General features: G+C 49.1%; 3 protein-coding genes across 3 annotated transcripts; 1 reads left to right on the top strand and 2 right to left on the bottom strand.

Annotated features, from left to right (window-relative positions):
* Nucleotides 1–3,784: 3,784 nt before the first annotated feature.
* LOC113973346 (adenosine receptor A3-like) lies at nt 3,785–8,999 on the top strand. Its single transcript, XM_027695325.1, has 3 exons — nt 3,785–3,794; nt 6,390–7,076; nt 8,271–8,999. Exons 2-3 carry the CDS (start codon nt 6,727–6,729, stop codon nt 8,866–8,868), a joined length of 948 nt encoding a protein of 315 aa, XP_027551126.1. The 5' UTR covers nt 3,785–3,794; nt 6,390–6,726; the 3' UTR covers nt 8,869–8,999.
* Nucleotides 9,000–11,924: 2,925 nt separating this feature from the next.
* On the bottom strand, nt 11,925–13,628 carry LOC113973390 (transmembrane protein C1orf162 homolog). Its single transcript, XM_027695444.1, has 3 exons — nt 13,177–13,628; nt 12,699–12,778; nt 11,925–12,120 (listed from the first exon to the last, which is right to left on the bottom strand). Exons 1-3 carry the CDS (start codon nt 13,271–13,273, stop codon nt 12,061–12,063), a joined length of 237 nt encoding a protein of 78 aa, XP_027551245.1. The 5' UTR covers nt 13,274–13,628; the 3' UTR covers nt 11,925–12,060.
* Nucleotides 13,629–15,922: 2,294 nt separating this feature from the next.
* Nucleotides 15,923–19,693, bottom strand: ATP5PB (ATP synthase peripheral stalk-membrane subunit b). The gene is made up of 7 exons (XM_027695122.1): nt 19,554–19,693; nt 19,419–19,464; nt 18,794–18,939; nt 18,107–18,270; nt 17,506–17,631; nt 16,800–16,979; nt 15,923–16,077 (listed from the first exon to the last, which is right to left on the bottom strand). Exons 1-7 carry the CDS (start codon nt 19,579–19,581, stop codon nt 16,006–16,008), a joined length of 762 nt encoding a protein of 253 aa, XP_027550923.1. The 5' UTR covers nt 19,582–19,693; the 3' UTR covers nt 15,923–16,005.
* Between the last annotated feature and the right edge of the window lie 68 nt (nt 19,694–19,761).

Raw genomic sequence — 19,761 nt, forward strand, 5'->3', positions numbered from 1 at the left:
TGATGTGGAGAAGCTGCTAAATGGGGTTTACACCCTCTGTCCTCAACCCCTGGGGTCAGGGGAGCAGTGGCAGTGGTGGGTGCTGCCTGTGCCAGGTGACTTGTCCCCTCCCATGGCTTCTCTCCACAACGGCTCTTCCCTCTCTCTCTTCCCAGAGAAAGGCTGCTTTTGCAGTCCATTGCAGTTAAATGACTTGCTGGTGATCAAAAACAAGAGCTGGGAAGGGAGCTCAGGGCCTTGGCTTTGGTGTTGCACCCCGTCCTGCCTCCCCCAGCCTTGCCAGACTGAGAGGCAGAATTATCAGTGGAAGAGTTTATAAAATGTCAAAACAGTTTCTCTCCTGTCAGCCAGAGAATTTGTGTAAATAGAGCCTCTTTCAAGAACCTCTTGCCAGCTCAGAACTCCCTTTCATCTCCCCGGGATTTATTTTATGCTGGTTTTTGTGGGATTTTGAAACAATCCCTAATGAAGAGCGAGGATGGAAAGTTCTGAGTCCTCGGAGGTGATGGGTGTGGGGCACCACGGAGCTCCAGAGGGATCCTGGGTCTGCTGTCACCTGCCGGGGGTGACAAAGCCAGGCAGAAAGGCTGTGAAACAGAAACCGAGGGGTGATTTCCTCTCGTGATTCACAGGAGGTGACTGCTCAAAGCTGCCATCGCCTGCTGGGTAATAGCTCTGCGTGCTCTGCAGCAAGCTGGAAAAGCAGCTCTGGGAACAAAACATTCCAAAAAGCTGCATCTCCCAAGTCAGCAGAGAAAACACGGCGTGACACGGTTCATTCACAGCCCCGGGTGCTTTGAGAGAGAGAGCAAGAGTGTGGGTCAAGGAGAGCTGGATAACCGGGGGGAATCGCTGCTCCCACGGGCTGGGAAAGGTCATTGCCACGTGCGGGAGCGGAGTTGGCATCACACGGGGTCAGTGCTCTGCCCGGGCTGCAGCTTCACCCACTCCACAGCCACACCCGCAGAAAGCTTCAAAAGAGTCCCATGAATTTTAAGACACGCAAAAATATCATTTGTCCAAGCCCCTGTCCCTGCGTTCCTGCCCTGTTTGTGCTTGGGATTCCAGGGGCTGACGAGCAGGAGCTGTTTCAAAGCTGCATCCCAGCCTGTCCCAGCAAACCCACCGAGCCATACTGGTTTGACAGCCCCATCTCCCTCCTACACTGGAGCTGCTGCACTCCCGAACGAGCTGAGCAAGAAGAGCAAACACACACACTCACTCCCAGGTTTCGGGAGGTTTAAAATCCAAAGCCACACAATCCAGCCGAGCAAAAGCCCGTCGGGAGCTCGAGTGTCGCCCCGGTCCTTGAGTTCTCTGAGTGCAGGTTTCGGCTCTGGAGCAGCGTCTCAGGGCAGTGTGAATGCCTGGCTGTGCCCGCAGAGAGCAGCCTCCCGGGAAGGGATGCCATCCTGGGAAGGGATGCCATCCCCATACATGGAGACAGCTGCTGCAGGGAGCTTTACCGGGCCCCTGGACTTAAAAGGAGCAAAGCTCTTCCCGAAGGCAGCTGCGGGGCAGGAGCTGGGAGCCTGCTCGGGAGAGGTGAAACCCACTGCTGGCATTGCCCCTGCTCAGCCAGAACACAGTTTGGGGCCGTGTTTCCTGCCATCCTCAGGTTGCTGGTGTGTGCTCAGTGCCCTGTGGAGCCCTGGGTTGTTCCCCTCCCAGTGTCAGACAGCCGGGAGGAGGGATGGGCCGTCCCCGCCGGGAATGCCGAGGTCGCCACACGTGCTGCTTGAGAAACCGGGCAAAGCCACAGACTGCTGTCTGGCAGGGATTAAAATCCCGAGGGAATGCCAGCCATGCAGGTTATCCCTGCTCCTCGTGGCATTAACGCTTTATTTCCACCCTGATCTCTCCGGCTGGGAGACCCTGAGCTCGGGCTGTCCCAGGGGCTGTGGTCACACGTCATGGGCTGCATGTGCTGCTGGTGCAGGGGTTGGAGCAGGGATGCAGAGGGTCAGGGGTCTGTGGGAACAGAGGTTGGGGCTCCATCCACCTCCAGACACCATCATATCTTGCAGCACCATCTGCCAGCTCCAGCCCCCGCAGTGCTGACCCAGCTCAGCCTCCACACACTCCCTGCTCTGCTTTAAATAACATTCAGGACCAGCCAAGGCTGAGACTCTGCCCCAGAGTCAGTCAGCAGACAGCAGCAAACAGGCATCTGCACCTCTTCTAGCTGTTCCAAACACAGCGGTGAGTCACCGGGAGAATCCGATTTCCAGCACAGTTCAAGCTCGGGGAACGGGATGTGGAAGGGAAGAAGAGCTTTCCAGATCTGATCCTCCGCTGACAATTTGCTCTTGACAGTGGTTGAAATCATCTTTGGAACCAAATGTGCATTCTGAGGGCAGTGAACTTTGCCTTCCAGCACAGCTGTGTGGGTGCCAGGGGAGAGGTTTCTTCAGGTTTTCCCATCTGTGAGAAGCACCGACAGCAGTTTTCCGACATCCCTGTGCCTCTGCGTGCAGGGGCAGGTGAAACAATCCCAAATGGGGAGTTTCAGAGGGAAACCAAAAGGGCCCTGCTCCTGTCCAGCCCTTCCCAGCTCTGGCAAGACCAGACTGACCCTCCTCTTACCATGGATGGGGAAACTGAGGCACAGAGCGACACGACATCGGTCACCCACACCAGGCTCCAGCCTCTCACTCTGGCTGGTTATTCAGCAGACCACAATCCCTCTCTGTCACACCAGATGTGATCCTGTTCCACATTCACATCCTCTCTCTGCTTTGCTTTCACTTCCTTCCCCTGGCAGGGAAGAGCCAGGACAGTTCTCACCACTCGCAGCCTCTTGGTTTATGAGCTGCTTTTTTTTTTTCCCCTATAAAGTTAAGATTAAATTTTAAAATCCCAGAAAAAGCCCTCCTCCACAGCTCCTGGCACAAGGGCAGAAGCTGCTGGGATGTGAGGAAAGAGGAATGAGGTGTGGGATGTTGATGTCTCCCCAGCACTGTGTAAGCACAGGTTTGGGGGGCAACCAGGACCCCCAGAGCCCAGCTGGGGGCCCAGGCAGGGCATTCCAAGGAAGTTGCCTTCAAGGAGGCTGCCTTCTCCTCCCTGCAAGTGTTTTACAGCCCCACCAGAACAAAGGCAGCCGTGGCTGTTGTTGACTCACACGATAAGATCATTGTTGTGGGATTTATTTTTTTATTGTGTGTCACTTCGAAATAATTTTTTTTCGAGCAAATTCGTTCTCCTCCCCTCCGCCCCCAAAGTGAAAAGGGAATCTGTGCTCAAAGCCACAGCTGAGATTGCAGAGAGACCTTCCCTTCCTGATCCTTATCTCACCAGGATGTAGGAGGATCCTTGGGGAATAGCTGGAAGCCTTTCGCTGGAGCCATCCAAGAATCCAGCAAGCTGAGCATGGCCTTTAAATGGCAAAACCATCAAGTGCTCAGGGATCAGGATCCGAAATGCTGTTTAACCCCATCTCACTGCCACATCCTTGGGTTCCATCACGCAGGGATCACCCAGCTCTCATCCCAACCTGCCCAGCACGGGCTCCTCCTGGAGCCGCCTTCTCCACAGGCTCAGCTAAATGATGTGAGCTAAAAATACACCTCTGAATCCTAGTCTAAACCAAAGCCTTAAACTGCAGGCTCGCAACGTTCCTCCAGCTGCAGCCCCGCTCACAGCCGGGCAGGTCTGGGGGGCAGCAAACCCAGGGCTGGGTTTGTCTCGGGCTGCAGCCTGGGCAGGCAGGGCAGGGGAGGGCAGAGCTGGGTGGGTGCCAAACAGCAGGAATGGGAGCCAAAGGTGGTGGGGAGCAAAGTTCCTTCCATCTGGTCCTTTCCTCCACCTCAGGGTGGGTCGCCCCTGGACACAGCTCTGAACTACAACTCTCAGCAGCAGCACAGCCCTGGGGAAGGACTGAGCTGTCCTGGGGGACAGGGGCAGGTTCCAGTGATAGCCAGGAGCTCAGAGGCTGGTGAAGAACTGTATCATCCACCTCAGCATCATCCTCCCACTTATCCAGAGCAGACTGTGCCTTTGCTCGATGGCTGATGCCCCACTGATACCACGGAGGAAGGGAGAGGTGAATCCTGGACCCTCATATGGCTGAGCCTGATCCTTCTCACTCCCAGTCCCTCCTGCTGCCAGCTTTACTGGCATGTGCTTCCCTAAGCCTCCCAGTGGGAGCACAGTGCGTGCTTATGGAGCACTAACGGGGAGAGAAGTAGAGGAGAGAGCCCTCCAGCCGGGATCTGGGGTTGGGTGCCGGTGAAAAGCAGCCAGAAGGGGGGGCAGAGCTGATTTCCACAGCAAAAAACGCTCCCTGATCCCACGCTCCGGCCCCATTTGGCTCCTCCGTGCAGGGAGTGTTTAATCACTTTGCAAGCTGTGAAAACCTCCAGCCCAGTGTTTCCTGAGAGTGGGGCTGCAGGAAGGCAGTGGGAGAAGAGCTGAGTGCCCAGGGAAGGAGGGTGCAGCACCCACAGCACCCCAGGGCTGAGGGAAAGCCGTGCTCATGTGGGGCAGGGACAGGAGAAGGACACAGGCTCATCCTGCTTTGGTGACAGAGGAGTCACAGCCGCCCAGCACCCTGGTTCTGTCATATTTAGGACAGGAAACAGATGCTGCCTGGCGGAGGAAACATCTGAAGAATATCAGTGCACCTTGTGCTGTCCCCAGCAGGAACCTGTGGGAACAGGAACAGGGGGTGCTGGGTGGAAACAGCCCAGTTCAGCCCCAGTCAGGGGGTGCAGCTCTGCTGGGTTCGGTGGCACCTCCCTCAGAGACAGTGTCCCCATGGGAAAGCACCTGCCTGGGAAGGAAAAGGGAGGGGCAGATCCAGGGCTGTGGAACCTCAGGGGCTGCTGCAAACACCACCTTGCCCAGAGGCCACTCGATTCCTCCCAGCCCAAAGCACCTTTCCACCAGTGGGTGCTGCTGCCCCGTCGGGCCCAGTCAGAGCATCCTCAGATGGTGAACACTCTGCTGCCAGCAGCCAGTTTGGTTTGATTTCTCATTATCTTACTCTGATCCGATTGGTAATTAATTTTTCCACAAGTTTTGCCCGTCCTGGCAAAGGCCAAGTGACCTCTCCCTGTCCTTACTTTAACCCACAAGGCTTTCCTTATATTTTCCCTCCCCTGTCCAGCACTCAATCCCTTTGTCTGCCATCGATGAAGGCATTAAATGACACTGGCCCCAGTACAGACCCCTGAGGGACAGCACTTGTCCCTGATGTCCACCAGGACACTGAGCCATTGAACCATCTCCCTCTGGATGTCACCACCCAACCAGTTCCTCAGGCACCACAGTCACAGCCTCTGTCACGATACAGATCTGGTCCAGGCTGCCCACTGACATTTCGGATATCAGAGGCTGTTTACGTCCAAAATTAAGAAACACTGTGCTGAATTCTACCTTCTAGAAACCTCATCTGCCTTAAATTAAAGTTCCTCAATCTGACTTTTGCCAGCACAGCCAAGTGCAGTTGCAGGATGGGACTGTCCATGTTCCCAGCAGTTATTCCACCAAAACACCCCCCAGTCAGGGAGCAAGAAGTGCTTAAGTTGATTTCAAGGCATCTGAATTTTTCCAACTCTTTGGATAGCAGGGAAGAAAGAAGTCTCATTTATTTCCGGCTCTGTCTGCTCTCAGGCTGATTTCACTTCCCCATCTCTGTGTTTCCAGGAAGTTGGGTGGCAGAGCTGGAGGACTTGGTGTCTGGGAAACCAAGTACCACCCCTGGTCACTTCAGGATTCGTTATGCTAATGAGGCACCATCCTCCTAATCATTTCCTTGCTCATCCCTGGAGAAGGAGCATTCCTACTTGCCCAAGAGCCATGTCACTCTACAGCTCATGTCAGGGAGCTCCTGTTTGCCTCTCTCCTCAGTTCCATCCGGGATGGGAGCAGCTCTTTCACTGCAGACTCACGTCGAGTGGGGCATCACGACTGCCGGGCTCCCCCCGCACGTCTCAGCTTTCACACCCTCTCCCTGCTACTTCCCATCACTTCCCACACCTTCCCTCACTTTTTCCATCTTCCACAAACCAGGCACAGGAAAATATGGCACCCTCTGAACATGACAAGCTTGGCTGTCATACCGATTTCCAGCAGAAACAAGGGCTGTCACTGAAAACATCACCCATGTTACGAGTGTTCTTGTCAGGCTGAGAAAGGTCCAAGTAAAAAGTGTTCTTCAGCCACCTCAGGGCCTTAACTGGAATGGTGCAACCTGGATTAAATTGGGTGTTGGAATTTAGTGCAATGCTCTTCAACATCCTCTGAGCTGCCTCATTTGCCACAGTGACTGCAGAGTGATTATCTTGAGTGATAAGTGGCAGCTTTGCACATCAACTGTGGTTAATGTTCTCGGACTTGTAAAACGAGGCTGGAAAGAGGAAGCAGTTAAAGTCTTTATTTGTGAGTTGCTGGTAAGCAGGAGTGTGGAAGCTTTTCCGTTTTTTTCCTTTAAAATAGCCTTCCAGAGCACTTCACTGCCACGATGCTGCCGAAGGGAAGCTGTGAGCTTCAGGAGATGTCTCCAGAGAGGGGAACAGCTCCTGGGTGCTGAGGAGTTTGCAGCTCTGTGGGAAGGCAACACCTGATTTGCTGCCTGAGCGCGGAGGACACGAAACACCGAAAGAAGTTTGCACCTTGAAGTCACTGGAACGACTGAGCACCAGACACTGAAGACAAATCCCACACGGGGTTATCGATGCCCGTGTCCCCTCCCGCAGCTCAGGCCAGGGTGGGAGCACCATCATGCCAAACAACAGCCTGGCACTGAGAAGCCTGGATGGCATTTACATCGGCACCGAGTGCCTGGTGGCTTTGTTTGCCACTCTGGGCAACGTCCTGGTGATCTGGGTGGTGAGGCTGAGCTCCACCTTCCAGAACACCACCCTGTACTTCATCGCGTCGCTGGCGCTGGCCGACATCGCCGTGGGGATCCTGGTGGTGCCCCTGGCCATCGTGGTGAGCCTGGGCATCACTGTGCACTTCTACACCTGCCTCTTCATGTGCTGCCTCATGGTGGTTTTCACCAATGCCTCCATCCTCTCCCTCCTGGCCATCGCCATCGACAGGTACCTGCGAGTGAAGCTGCAGACCAGGTGAGTGCTGCACCTCCACGCTCTCTGAGATGAGTAACAGGATGATGAACTCCCTTTTCTGCTTTATCTGGACTGCTTTTATTATTTAAAGATGGGCAAGAAAGTAGCCTGGCCTTTAATGTTCCTTAAAAGGGGGCTGTGTCAGCTGTGGTGTAATAATTATCTTCATTTTTGTGCCATCCTAGGCAACTAAAACTCTGCAGTCTGGTTTGTTTTGATTGTCATGGGAGGATTCAATGCAAATCCTTGGGTTTTTTTAACATAAGGGTTGGAAGAGTTGACTGAAAAACAGGCTAAATGTGTTCCTTGCTGTTTGTAACCCAGCAGCTCACAACCTCACTGACTGTTCTCACACCCTTTGTCTTCTCTGTCCATTTAGACTAAACTTGAATCTGGCTGCAGCCAGGGTTGTCACATTGTCATGAATAATAAGAACTATTAGATGGATTTTACATTGATTCAGCCTGCTGAATCCTGCCCTGACAATCAAAAAAACCAGCCTGCAGAGTTTTAGTTGCCTAGGATGGCACAAAAATGGCACTGAATCAATGTAAAATCCATCTAATAGTTGTTATTAGGGTTTCTGAGGCAGCTCTTTTAAATAAAATTCCACTTAGTGTTTGCTGAAAACACAGAAGTAGTAACAAACATACTAAGGGTTAACTTAAGTCACTCGCTGTTTATATTTGAGTGGAAAAGCACATAAACTAAAAATGCAAAGCATAACCTCAAGCATCAAAGAAATCATCATTTCATGGGAAAGGGCCTATGAAATTGAAAATCAAAAGAACATTTTAGTCCTTCAAGTGGCATAAAAAAAGATAAAGACGAAGGTACACCCAAAGAAGGTGAGAAATAAGATAGAATTGCTAATAGCAGCAAAGCAGTATCTTGGCAAGAGAAGCACTAAGATTGTAGTGAAACAAAAAATAATATGGATGAAAACATCCAGTTATAAACAGGGGAAGTTAAACACAATTCTTACTGATGCTGCAACATAACTGTTACAAATGTAGGGTTGGGTCTTGTCTCAAGATAAGATTTAGTTCCCCCCCTAAAAATAAAATCTCAAAAAACTAATGCTCCATTTTCTGATAACGAACCTTTAGTATCTGAATGTGTGAGTGCTTGAAACCATCCTTTACTGTTTTAAACACTCCTGTTTAACACAGCCTGGGTTTTCTTCCCCCACAGGTACAAAAGAATCACTACAGAGAGAAGAGTTTGGTGGGCACTGGGGCTGTGCTGGTCTCTGTCCCTGCTGGTTGCACTTGTCCCCATGTTTGGCTGGAACAAGTCAAGAGACTCCAACTTCCTCCAGTGCCAATTCATGTCCGTGATGAGCACGGATTACATGGTGTATTTTGGCTTCATCACGTGGATCCTTGTCCCCCTGCTCATCATGTGTGCTCTGTATGCTGAAATCTTCCACATCATCAGGACAAAGCTGAGTCAAGGCACAGCCAGTGTGAGAGGGGCTGGAGCTTTTTATGGGCAGGAGTTCAAGATGGCCAAGTCTCTTGCGCTCGTTCTCTTCCTGTTTGCAATATCCTGGTTGCCTCTGTGCATTATAAACTGCATTTCCTATTTTTACCCTGAGACTCAGATCCCCCGGTTTTGGATGTACTTGGGAATCGTGTTATCCCATGCCAATTCTGCCATGAACCCCATTGTCTACGCCTGCAAGATAAAGAAGTTCAAAAGCACGTACCTTTTAATTTTAAGGACCTATATCCTGTGCAAAAAACCAGACCCAGCTCTTACAGAGCAATCAACAGACCCACCACCATAAATTAAGACTGTATAGACCAGACAAGTGGCTTTGCTAAGGAACTCATGGGAAACTGAAGCAACATGTAGATCTGAAGGTTCCCCTAAAGCTGTATGTGAATATATGTCTTTGTATTATATCAGTTCAAAATACAGAAGGAAATACTGTCTAGTGTCAAGGATTTTGGTTTGGTTTTTTTTTTTTTAACATAAGGGTTGGAAGAGTTGACTGAAAAATGGGCTAAATGTGTTCCTTGCTGTTTGTAACCCAGCAGCTCACAACCTCACTGACTGTTCTCACACCCTTTGTCTTCTCTGTCCATTTAGACTAAACTTGAGTCTGGTCAACTTGTGCTGCAGCCAGGGTTGTTACATTGTCATGAATAATAAGAACTATTAGATGGATTTTACGTTGATTCAGCCTGCTGAATCCTGCCCTGACAATCAAAAAAACCAGCCTGCAGTTTTAGTTGCCTAGGATGGCACAAAAATGGCACTAATTATTACACCACAGCTGACACAGCCCCCTTTTAAGGAACATGGGTCAAACTGGAAACAGGTCATTAAAGGCCAGGCTACTTTCTTGTCCATCTTTAAATAATAAATGTGGTCCAGATAAAGCAGAAAAGGGAGTGGATGTTACTTAGAGAGCATTGGCATCTGCTCCTTTAGCTGAGACCAGACATCTCATTTCTTATCTGATGCAACCCTTGTCCCAGGCCAAAGCTCTGCCTCGTTACACAGTTCAACTCGAGAGATAAACAAGCCAAAGGAAGGCACTGCACCAGCACATCACAGTTTGGTTCATGATCTCCAATGATCAGTGATGGAAGCGATTGCTTTCAGCAGAAAACCAGGTCCCACCTCACGAGCAGGAAATTATTCGTGAGAACGATGCACGGGGGACTTTGCTGATGTGTTTCTGGTGAACTGAGGGAAGAGGGAGCAACACTGCACCAGACTCCTGGCAGGCTGCCTGACAAACTCCAAGGGAACAAGGTACAAGGATCGGGAGGAAGAACAGAGAGGGGACTGAGAGCAGGGGAAGTCATCCTGCCTTCTGAGAACAAGCTCCGTGGCCCTGCTCTCCCTTCTAACGTTGCAACCAGATGTCAACTCCAAAATGCCAGGGAATATCACAGGCACTGCTGTCCCTGCATCCTTCACAGCACCATTTAACCCAGGAGCTGTTTCCACTCACCCTCCTAGAGCTGGACAATTTATATGGGACACAGACACACTCAGACACATTCCTGCTGTGAAAGCTTGGCCTGAGGGAGAGAAAAGTGCAAACACTTTGAGCAGAAACCTCCTGAAATAGTGAGAATGGGAGAGCCAGAAACAGAGGACACAGAATCCTCTGTTCTGATTAGCAGATGCATTTGTCACAAATCCCTGGAGCTACAGCAATTTTATTTAAGTGTTTGCTGGTGCCTGCCATTAAAAGCTGTGTATGACCCTACAGAGCTCTTGGCACGGGAAAGGGAGAGACAGAGGGATGCTCTGGGATGAGTTTGGGGCTGAGCAGCAGCCACACAACAAAGAGATTCTGTGCCACCTTCCAAGGGCTGTGCCACTCTCAGCCCCCCAGGTACACACACACAAGGGCTGTGCTGGGGTTGGCAGCGTTTCACAGTGGACATGAAATGGTTGTGCTGAGTCTCAGTGAGGAAACACCTGCATGAAAACACAACATCCCTGAGCTGGGGGAAGCCTGTGGTGAGCCACCTTTCCTTGTTTTTCTAACTTACTGGTGTGGAAAAGTCACCTTTGTTCAAGCCAGGTAAATCTTCAGACCTTATTTCTCTGACAGGCAGCAGAGTAACACTGTTATTAATTTTAAACAAAAATTGAACTAAATTAAAAAACACTGTGCACAAACCACACTCATCCCTTATGAATCTCTTCACAGTTAAAAATACTAAGGAGTAATATGGTATTTTTCTCTATTAAATAGAACTTGAAGAAACTGCCATGACTGAGATGAGATAACAGCAAAGCACAGACCACGGGCTGTACCGTGGAACAGTCTGTGGCCTGACCCACACCACCACACACCAAGTTTCAGAACATAAAAGTGTTTAGCCACACTTTTTCACGTGAAAAATCTCCAGCGGCTGCCGGGAGGAGGAGACAGGACAACCCACCGAGGGTGGCAGAGGTGGAGCCCCTGCTCTGCTGACCGGGGCTGGAAAGGCACCAGAGCCCCGCGTTTAAGTGGAATTAAACCCAGCCCAGGCACGGCTTGGTGCTGCCATCAGGTGGCACATCCAGCATCGCTCCTCTGAAGCCTCTCAGATGTTTCGGCCGCAGCGCACGGGAGTTTGTAGGACGCTTGTCCTGCCCCGGAGATCCCTCTAGAGGGGTGTTTGAACAGCGCGCATGCAAATATCAGCGTTTTCAGAAAACAGAAGTACCTGCAAGATTCTGGCACTCTCTGGTAACCACAAAGGTTTCTGAGGCCCCGAGGGCTGAGCCAGCAGGAAACATCCCTCCCATTCAGCCTTGAGCAGTTGGAGATCCCCGAACTCCCCGGGACAACAAACCTCCCATCCGTGGGAAACATGCAGAGAAGCTTCTCTGTGGCTGCTCAGACAGAGCCACTCGTGGTAACTTATCCCCCAGCTGACGACAAAGGGATGATTTTTCCCTCTTTACAACGTGTTTAGAACATTGTGGGTAATAATATGTGAATGAGAGATTTTGGCTGTCACACTGTGATCGTGCATCGCTTTTACGGGACCTGATCAGGAAGCAGCATTTGCACACAAACATTTCATTATCATCACTTCAATAACAGAAAATAACTAATCAGAGCACTTGGCAACCAAAAAAATATGCCAAGTGCCATGGCTGGTGACAGAAAAGGGAAACACAAGGGCCCCAGATCTGGATAGATGCAGAGAAACATTTCCATTTCTCAGTTCTCTTTGGTAGCTTAGAAACGGAAACTTTACAAGTGCAGGGAGATTTCTCCAGATGAGGAAATACTGTATTAAAAAAAAAAACCAAACCACCTTCAATTTGCCCACATCCTTTGGCAATCGGTTTGGAACGGGAGACCTGAATTTCCCCTTGTAACTATAAAAAGAGCTGATGTTACAGATGGCAGTGCTGGCACCCTCAGGGCACTGCAGGCCTTGGTGTAACGTTCTGGTGGCTTTTGATGTTCAGAAAGTGGAAAAACACTTTTATTTCTCTTGGAACTTCATCATCACACAGCCAGTGGTGTCTGACTCCGCTGGAAGACCAGAGTGCTGTAGGTAACCTCGTTCTGAGGATGGGAAAGAAGCCACAAACATTACAGTGTTTAAGCACTGCCTGTCAGCAGGAATTTACCACTTTTAGTTTGTCCTCAACACCACAAACCATAAACAGTCTGTCCTTACATGTGGGAAATTAATATACACTATGCTGGTTTATGCCAGTGGTTAGTCAGGCTCAGGATCCTGGGTCAAGTCTCAAGTTTAGGGGCTACCAAAGAATTATTATCACAAAGGCAAACTGCAGAAATCCTTGCCTTTTAAAAAGATTGCTCCTAAACTGCCTAATCAGAGGTTTAGTTAAACCCTTGAAATACATGGGGAGTATAATATGGTGTTTCAGCTCTGTATTTTTCCTCCTACTGTCCAGGGTCCTCCTCAGCACATCCCTATACTTCTATAAACACAGTCTGAAGTCTTGGATGCCCAAAGAAAGCCCTTTTCCTTAGTCAAAAGAACTCCTGACTAACACTCAAGTCTCTCAAGCAAGTGACTTTTCTCCCTCCCACCCCCAAATTAATATTCACCACCCTGTCAAGAACGTGAAGTCTCTGCATTAAAGGTTAGAAATAACAGTTGTGACCTTTACCTGGGTGTTCCTGGCACGTTCCTCAGGTGCTGCCTGGAAGCAAACTTCCTCTTGTAAATTTTGGTGGGATTTCTTGCAATCTAGGAAGGAGAGGGATATCAGCCTCAGCTGTCTGCACTGGGTTTGGGGAGGCTCAGTGATGGGTGACAGACACATAACCTGTAAAATCTGTCACAGACCTGCCCTGCAAAGTGGGCATTTTGGGCTGCCAAGTCCCTGCCCACCTGTTGGAAGTGGCCAGGATGAAAGGGGCTGAGAATTTAGTGTGGCCAGGGTTGGGATGAGAAAAACCCACAACCAACAAAAACTTCAGTGGTCAAGTTAATTCTCCCATGAAAACAGCCCCTGAGGAGTCATTGGCAGGGATGACCTGTTCATCAATGCAGGAGTTACTCGAGGCAGACACAATTTTGAAATTTCAAAGTAACTTCTGTAGTTATCACCACTCTGCTGTTACTCCCTCGACTGTGCTACTTACTTTTCCTGGAGAGGTAGATGATGGCAAAAACCAGGACAGTCAGGAGGATGCCAGAGATGAAGGCCAGTGACATGTACAGGATTTCACGACTGTTCATACACAGAAAATCGTGTCAGAATCCCCAGTTTTAAGAGGTGTTGGAGCATCAGCAGTGCTCAAATTCACCAAACTTTATAGAGTGTAGCCCATTTATCCCAAGCAGTATGAGATGAAAAGGTGCATATTTGCCTTAAGCATCACTCGTGCACAGACTAGGAAATTGCAATGAACTTTTTAAACCCCCAGGACATCAAATATATGACATAAACCCCCTCCCTTGCAGAAGGAGGCTGCAGTCTCAGGGTTTGGAGGCAGGAAATAAAGGTGGAGCATTTACCTCTCAAACCAGCATTTAACTTGTGAAGCTTCTAATTCAGTGTGGACAGTGGTGTGGATGATGGTATGGACAGTGGTGGGGACAATGGGAGTAGTAGGAGTGGGTGTAGCTGGAACAGAATAAAAAAATAATCAAAAACTGATTTTAAAACATATAAATTTCTCCAAACAACAAGAACTACATTCAGGCACGTGTCTGCCCAGGGCAGTGTTATTTTGTGTATAAGACTTCTCTCTATCAGGGGGCTGAAAGTGGAACCACCAGACAGGAAAATGCAGTTGTTCAAGTCATTACTGTCTCAGGGCAGCCTCTGGCAGCCGTGCAGTCCTTCCACACACCCCCACAGCAGCCCTTAGGTCAGGACAACATCAATTTAGATTTAGATTTAGAACACTGCAGCTAAAAAAACTGCTTAAAAACTAAAATACCTGCTGATCGTGAGGAACCGCCTCCCATCCTCTCCAAGCACTAATGGACAGGAAGAGAAGCTGAAAGGAGGGGAGGAAAAAAAGTTGTATTTATATACATAGGTATGTAAGCAAAACAAACCTGTAGCCCTCTTTTAACTCAAAGACTTGATTTAGTTTTTATCCATTATTTAGGAATCTTATAAAACTGGCACAAAGCCACACAAACCCAGCAGTTCCTCAGCATCAATCCTGCTTCCCAGTGTCTTGCTCCTGGCACACGTGGTCACTACGTCCTGATGGGCACGTTGCCTTCTTCCCCCCAAAAATGGAGGATATTTAAGACTTAAAAAGCACCCACAGGATTATTTTTGCAAGAGCTAAAACCCAGTCCACTTTGTGAACATTTTCATAACCAGCAGCTCTGAAAAATTCCCCCCTTGATGTTTTCCTTTCTCAAGTTAAATTGACTCTTCCCAACAAGGCAGGAACATTAAGTTTCTTCCCATATTTGGGGGTGGAATCTTGAAGATAGGGCTAAAAGATAGGGAATCTTAAAGACAGCCTACTACAAAATCCCTACCCTGGTATTTCTCACCACGTGGTTTGCAATATGTGTGTTGTGAATAATGTGAAAATATGAAAATATCACGACATGAAAATATCACATGACAATAAACTCTGCTACTGTCACTTTTCCTACTGCACCCCGTTGTTGCCCACATTGCAGAGGAGTCAAACCATGAAGAGCTCCCAGTTTCCAACCCCAAACCTCCCAGTTCGTGTTTGCAAGAACTAAAGGAACAAGAAATGATACAGCTCCATCTTACCTCCCACCATGGAGGTGCTGGTGGAAAACTCCCAGAGTGTCAGCACACCAGTTGAACCACTTGGCTCTGTGCAAAGAATCTGTCACACCAGCTCAAAGCTCCAATGTCATTGAGACGTGGGGTTACAAAAATGTGGAAGTTGAGCAACTTCGCTTTTCTCATTTAAATTATCACAAGACAGGAAATTATGCACCTGCGTTCTCTGGAACTGCTGAGCTAAAAAAAGTAAGGCAGGTTCAGCTTAGACTGGTTTAAAGTCAGGTTCTTACCCCTAAAGAACATGTTTTTTGTGCTGTTTGAAAAGTGGAGAAAACTCACTTTTCCCCCACTGAGAATTGCAGCAATTCATAAAGCAGTGGGTCCTGGGCACACCCCACTCTGCTCACTGCAGTTCATGTACTAAATAAATCACTGCCCAGCACACAAAGGATTAATTTATACAGTCAGTGCTTTGCTCAGCTGGGATATTTGAGTTCTAACAAAATCCTGCAGGGAAAAATTTCCTACGGAAAGAAAATGGAAGAGGTTTATTCTGTGTGTTTTATCATAACAGACATGGAATTATTTCTCTCGATGCACAAGGAAAAAACAAAATCAACAGCTTTTTTTTTTCTCCTATGAAAATCCAGAAAAATCCCACCCTCTAAACTCACCCATTTCCCTGTTTTAAACTCAATACTGAAGTCATGTTTTCCGGTAGCTTTTGACATATTTCCTGCCAGATCACTGTTTTCCCAGAACCAAAACACTTTCATCACTACATAAAGCTTTGTTGTGAAAAAGGGGTTTTCAGCTCATTTTGAGAACAAGGACGTTCATTCAGAGCCCCTCCAAGTTCAGGAGCAGCTCAATGGCAGCACAAATCACTGATTTTAGAACATGTTTGCAATGACAGCAGGTATCTGTGGGTTGTTATCACAGAGAATTCTAACCCAGAGATCAGTTTGAGCACCAGAATTTGTCTCTGTGAAGTTGTGTGATCTCTACAAGTGTTCATGACCACGCAAGGAATCCAACACACGCTGTGGCTGCAACTAATCCCCCACTCTAAACAGCAGTGGTTGGTATGACCCATCCAGCGACTTCAAACACAACCAGGCAATGACTGTTGGTAGTGAAACACGGCAGAGGGGTTGGGTTTTGTTTGTTTAATGATGTTTTAGAATCATAGTTTCCACCAGTAATGTATTGAGACATGTCATGGGCTCAGACGAGGTCACGCTGTTGCGTGTGCGCCCTTGGACAGCGCCTTCAGGTCCAAGATGCACTTGGCAATGCTCTCCTTCTGCTGCAAGAGAGGGGAAAGCAGCTGTCAGCAGACATTTCAAGCAAAATAGATTTTCAGTGCATTTTAGATAATCCTTTTTCACACCCCTGAGTTACAGATTTAAAGGGATGTAACGAAATCAGAGATTACATCCAAACAAGGACCTGCACTGAAGCGGGAATGGAAATCACAGAATCCCAGAATGGTTTGGGTTCAGAGGGAGCTTAAAGCTCATCCGGTTCCACCCCTGCTATGGGCAGGGACACCTTCCACCAGCCCAGGATGCTCCAAGCCCTGTCCAACCTGGCCTTGGACACTTCCAGGAATGGGGCAGCTGCTCTGGGTAACAAAAGCACACAGTGCTGGGAACTTGTTTTTGGTTTTTTGTTCTGTTTCTTTCCTTAAAAGCAAGGACACCCAGAGCCCACCTGCAGACCTTGATTTGCCAAGGTCCTACACAGAGAACTTTGAGTCCCCTGCCCTGTGAGCTGCACATCTCATCACAGCTCAGCTCTGAGCTGCAGCAACAAATGCTACACACAATCCTAGTTTAAATCCCAGCAACATAAGCACCTGGTACCCAGGAACTGGGTTCCTTAGCTCTTACTCAGCAGCAGGAATGTGCTGCAGCCACATTTGGAAGTCACCCAAGGACACCCATCATCTCCTGGCTTAAATCAGAATCCCTTGTAGCAAATCTTTGTACAGACTAAAACGTAAAGCAGACAAAAAACAGCAAATACCTGTTGGGGTGTGATGCTCTGAATAACATTCTTCTCCACCCACTGAATCATGTAATCCTGTTCCTTCTGCCTCTTTAGGGTCTGCATGGCCACTTGGTAGTCCAGCCTCTTCTTCACCTCATTGTACACCATCATCATCCTCTCCCTGTAGTTGGCTTCCAGCAGCATCGCAACGTTATTCTGCACAAGCAGATAAAGTCAGGAGGTTAATGTCTGGCAAGAGCACAAAGCAGCAGCAGAACATGTTCTGTAGCAAAAGTGACAGAATCACAGAATGGTTTGGGCTGGAAGGAACCTTAAAGATCATCCACTTCTACCCCCCTGCCATGGGCAGGGACACCTTCCACTGGCCCAGGTTGCTCCAAGCCCTGTCCAACCTGGTCTTGGACACTTCCAGGGATGGGGCAGCCACAGCTTCTCTGGGCAACCTGTGCCAGGGCCTTCCCACTCTCTGAGTGAACAATTCCTTCCTAATCTCTAATCTAACCCTTCCCTCTCTTTGAAGCCATTCCCCTTTGTCCTGTCACTATCTGCCACATAAAAAGTCCTTCTCCCTCCTTTTGAGTCTCTGGGTCAGGTGGTGGAAGTGGCCCTGTGTGCAACACACAGACAGCAAACAGTTTGTAACTTGTTGGGAGTACAAGAGGCTCCCAGACTGGGCAGGGCAGGCTGCAGGGGGGATGGCAGCAGAGCTGGCACCACGTACCCTCTTTGCATCAAAGAGGTAAGAGCGGCCCTCGACCCGCCACTGCTCCTTCTTCTCCTCCTCAATGGCCTTCTGGAGACTCTCGATGGCCTCGTTCTTCACAGCCAAAGCTTTGGCCACTTTCTCCTGGAAAAAGAAGCAAGAAACACCCTTCAGAATGAAAGTCAGGCTCGAGGAAAACAATCTGCAATTAACTTCTGGAATGGTGCTTTAAGATTTGAGAAATGTCTGTGTGAACTGCCCTGTGCCAGGGCTGAGGTTCCAAGGTGGCAAAGCAGAGTTAAGGTTCACAATCACAGAATCCCAGAAAGGTTTGGGTTGAAAGGGACCTTCAAGCTCATCTTATTCCATCCCCTGCCATAGGCAGGGACACGTTCCTCTATCCCAGGTTGCTCCAGGCCCCATCCAACCTGGCCTTGGACACTTCCAGGGATGGGGCAGCCACAGCTTTTCTGGGCAACCTGTGCCAGGCCCTCCCCACCCTCACATTTCTCCCTAATATCCACCCATCCCTGCCCTCGGCCAGTTTGAAGCCGTTTATACTTTAACAAAACCACTCCTTATTAACTACTACAAAGTCAGATTCTGGTTTTTTTGTTACCTCATTAAGTTTGTCAGCAAAAGCTGCCACATCAGGCCCGAACTTCTTGACGCCATAAATGATGACTGACAATATACAAGCAGCTGCCACTGTCTCGTGGTTAACGACATAGATTTCCTTGGAAAGGAGGTAGAGTATGAGACCAGTTCCCAGCATGTAGGGCCCTAAAGAAAAAAAAAAAAGCAGCATTATTTGTACAAGGCATGAAGAAACTCAGTAAATTCAAACACCTGAGAGGGAGCCAGTTTAAGGCTTACAAGAATATCAGGTAGTGTTCTCTTTTTCCAGGACAAAAAGCAGAGTCACAGTTCCACCCAGGGAAAGGTGCCAGGAGGAATCTCACCAGAAGTGGAAGCAACTTGCACCTGGCACTGCTGCTTCTGCTCACTCAGAAACAGGCAAAAATCCCTATTCAAGTGTTTTGAGGACCAAGAGGCAATTAAATCTTCCTACGAAATCAGGCTCATGGCATTTTTTGCCTTTATTTAAAGTGTCTGACTTTAGAACCAGGAGTGCAGCACTGGCTTGTCCTTCACAACCTGCACATGCAAAAAAACTAATTTTCACTAATATTTTACCTTTTCAGCAGCCAGAACTGGTGGACAGAACTACATAACTAAAAATGGTAAAAGTAATGTAGAAAAGTTAAAACCTGTATTAGTAAATAGTAAAATAGCCTATATTAACCTGTGACTCCTGTTTTAGGGTAGAGAAACTGGAAAAACTCCTCGGGGATCAAACCATGACGAACTTCTCCTCCTTTCTCAGGTAGAGGTGGCAAAGGAGCCAAACTCTGCTGAGTTGTGTGCAGTTGTCTTGTGGCGTGCAGCACACTATAAACAACAACAAAAAGTTTCAATTATGGTTCTTATTAAAAAGCCAGACACAAATAATCCCCAAAACCACTCTCAAATGAGGCTCAAACAGATTTCCAATTAAATAAGCAGGTAAGAGGTGAGACACTAGAACAGATTCTCCAGAGAAGCTGTGGCTGCCCCATCCCTGGAAGTGTCCAAGGTTGGACGGGGCTTGGATAGTGGAAGGTGTCCCTGCCCATGGCAGGGGGTGGAATGAGATGAGCTTGAAAATCCCTGCCCACCCAAACTATTCTGTGATTCGATGAAGTTGCCATTTATTGGACGCACCTCCTTCCAGGAAGTGGGTGGGACTAAATAACCTCCAGAAGTTCCTTCCCATCGTCCCTATCTTACACTCATAGAGCGTTAATAAGAAAAATGAAGACAACCCCCCAGAATAACGTTGTTTAAGCACAAATAGAGGCTGGTTTCCCAAAGGCTCCCACAGTACTCACCCCACGGCCACGGGCGGCGGCGGCAGCGCCCTCAGCGCGGCGGGGGCTGGGGGGACAAGAGGGCACAGAGCGCGTCAGGGCAGAGCCCGGCCAAACACAGCACCAACCCCCCGCCCGCCACCCCCGGCCACTCACCGGCGCGGAGGACGAGGCGGGAGAGCATGGCCGGAGCGGGAAAGCAGCGGGAATCCCCGGGAAAGCAGCGGGAAGAGCGGCGGGACGCGACCCCTCGTCCCGGTGACCGCCCGGCCGCCCCAGCGCTGAGATGGCGGCGGAGGAACTCTCGCGAGAGCTGCGCTCAGAGGCAGGGCGGGGAGGGGGCCGCTCTCGCGAGAGGAGGCGG

The sequence above is a fragment of the Neopelma chrysocephalum genome, unplaced genomic scaffold (assembly GCF_003984885.1).
Source record: "Neopelma chrysocephalum unplaced genomic scaffold, ASM398488v2 Primary Assembly neopelma1_100, whole genome shotgun sequence".
NCBI lineage: Eukaryota > Metazoa > Chordata > Aves > Passeriformes > Pipridae > Neopelma > Neopelma chrysocephalum.

What these genes read in the sequence shown, in the direction of transcription:
- LOC113973346 (XM_027695325.1), top strand. Translation starts at nt 6,727, where the DNA reads ATGCCAAACAACAGCCTGGCACTGAGAAGCCTGGATGGCATTTACATC. An exon ending in CGAGTGAAGCTGCAGACCAG is followed by an intron (nt 7,077 to 8,270) that starts GTGAGTGCTGCA and finishes CTTCCCCCACAG; the next exon opens with GTACAAAAGAATCACTACAG.
- LOC113973390 (XM_027695444.1), bottom strand. Translation starts at nt 13,273, where the DNA reads ATGAACAGTCGTGAAATCCTGTACATGTCACTGGCCTTCATCTCTGGC. An exon ending in CATCTACCTCTCCAGGAAAA is followed by an intron (nt 12,779 to 13,176) that starts GTAAGTAGCACA and finishes TCTCCTTCCTAG; the next exon opens with ATTGCAAGAAATCCCACCAA. An exon ending in AACGTGCCAGGAACACCCAG is followed by an intron (nt 12,121 to 12,698) that starts GTAAAGGTCACA and finishes TCCCATCCTCAG; the next exon opens with AACGAGGTTACCTACAGCAC.
- ATP5PB (XM_027695122.1), bottom strand. Translation starts at nt 19,581, where the DNA reads ATGCTCTCCCGCCTCGTCCTCCGCGCCG. An exon ending in CCGCCGCCCGTGGCCGTGGG is followed by an intron (nt 18,940 to 19,418) that starts GTGAGTACTGTG and finishes TGTTGTTTATAG; the next exon opens with TGTGCTGCACGCCACAAGAC. An exon ending in ACCTCTTTGATGCAAAGAGG is followed by an intron (nt 16,980 to 17,505) that starts GTACGTGGTGCC and finishes CTGCTTGTGCAG; the next exon opens with AATAACGTTGCGATGCTGCT.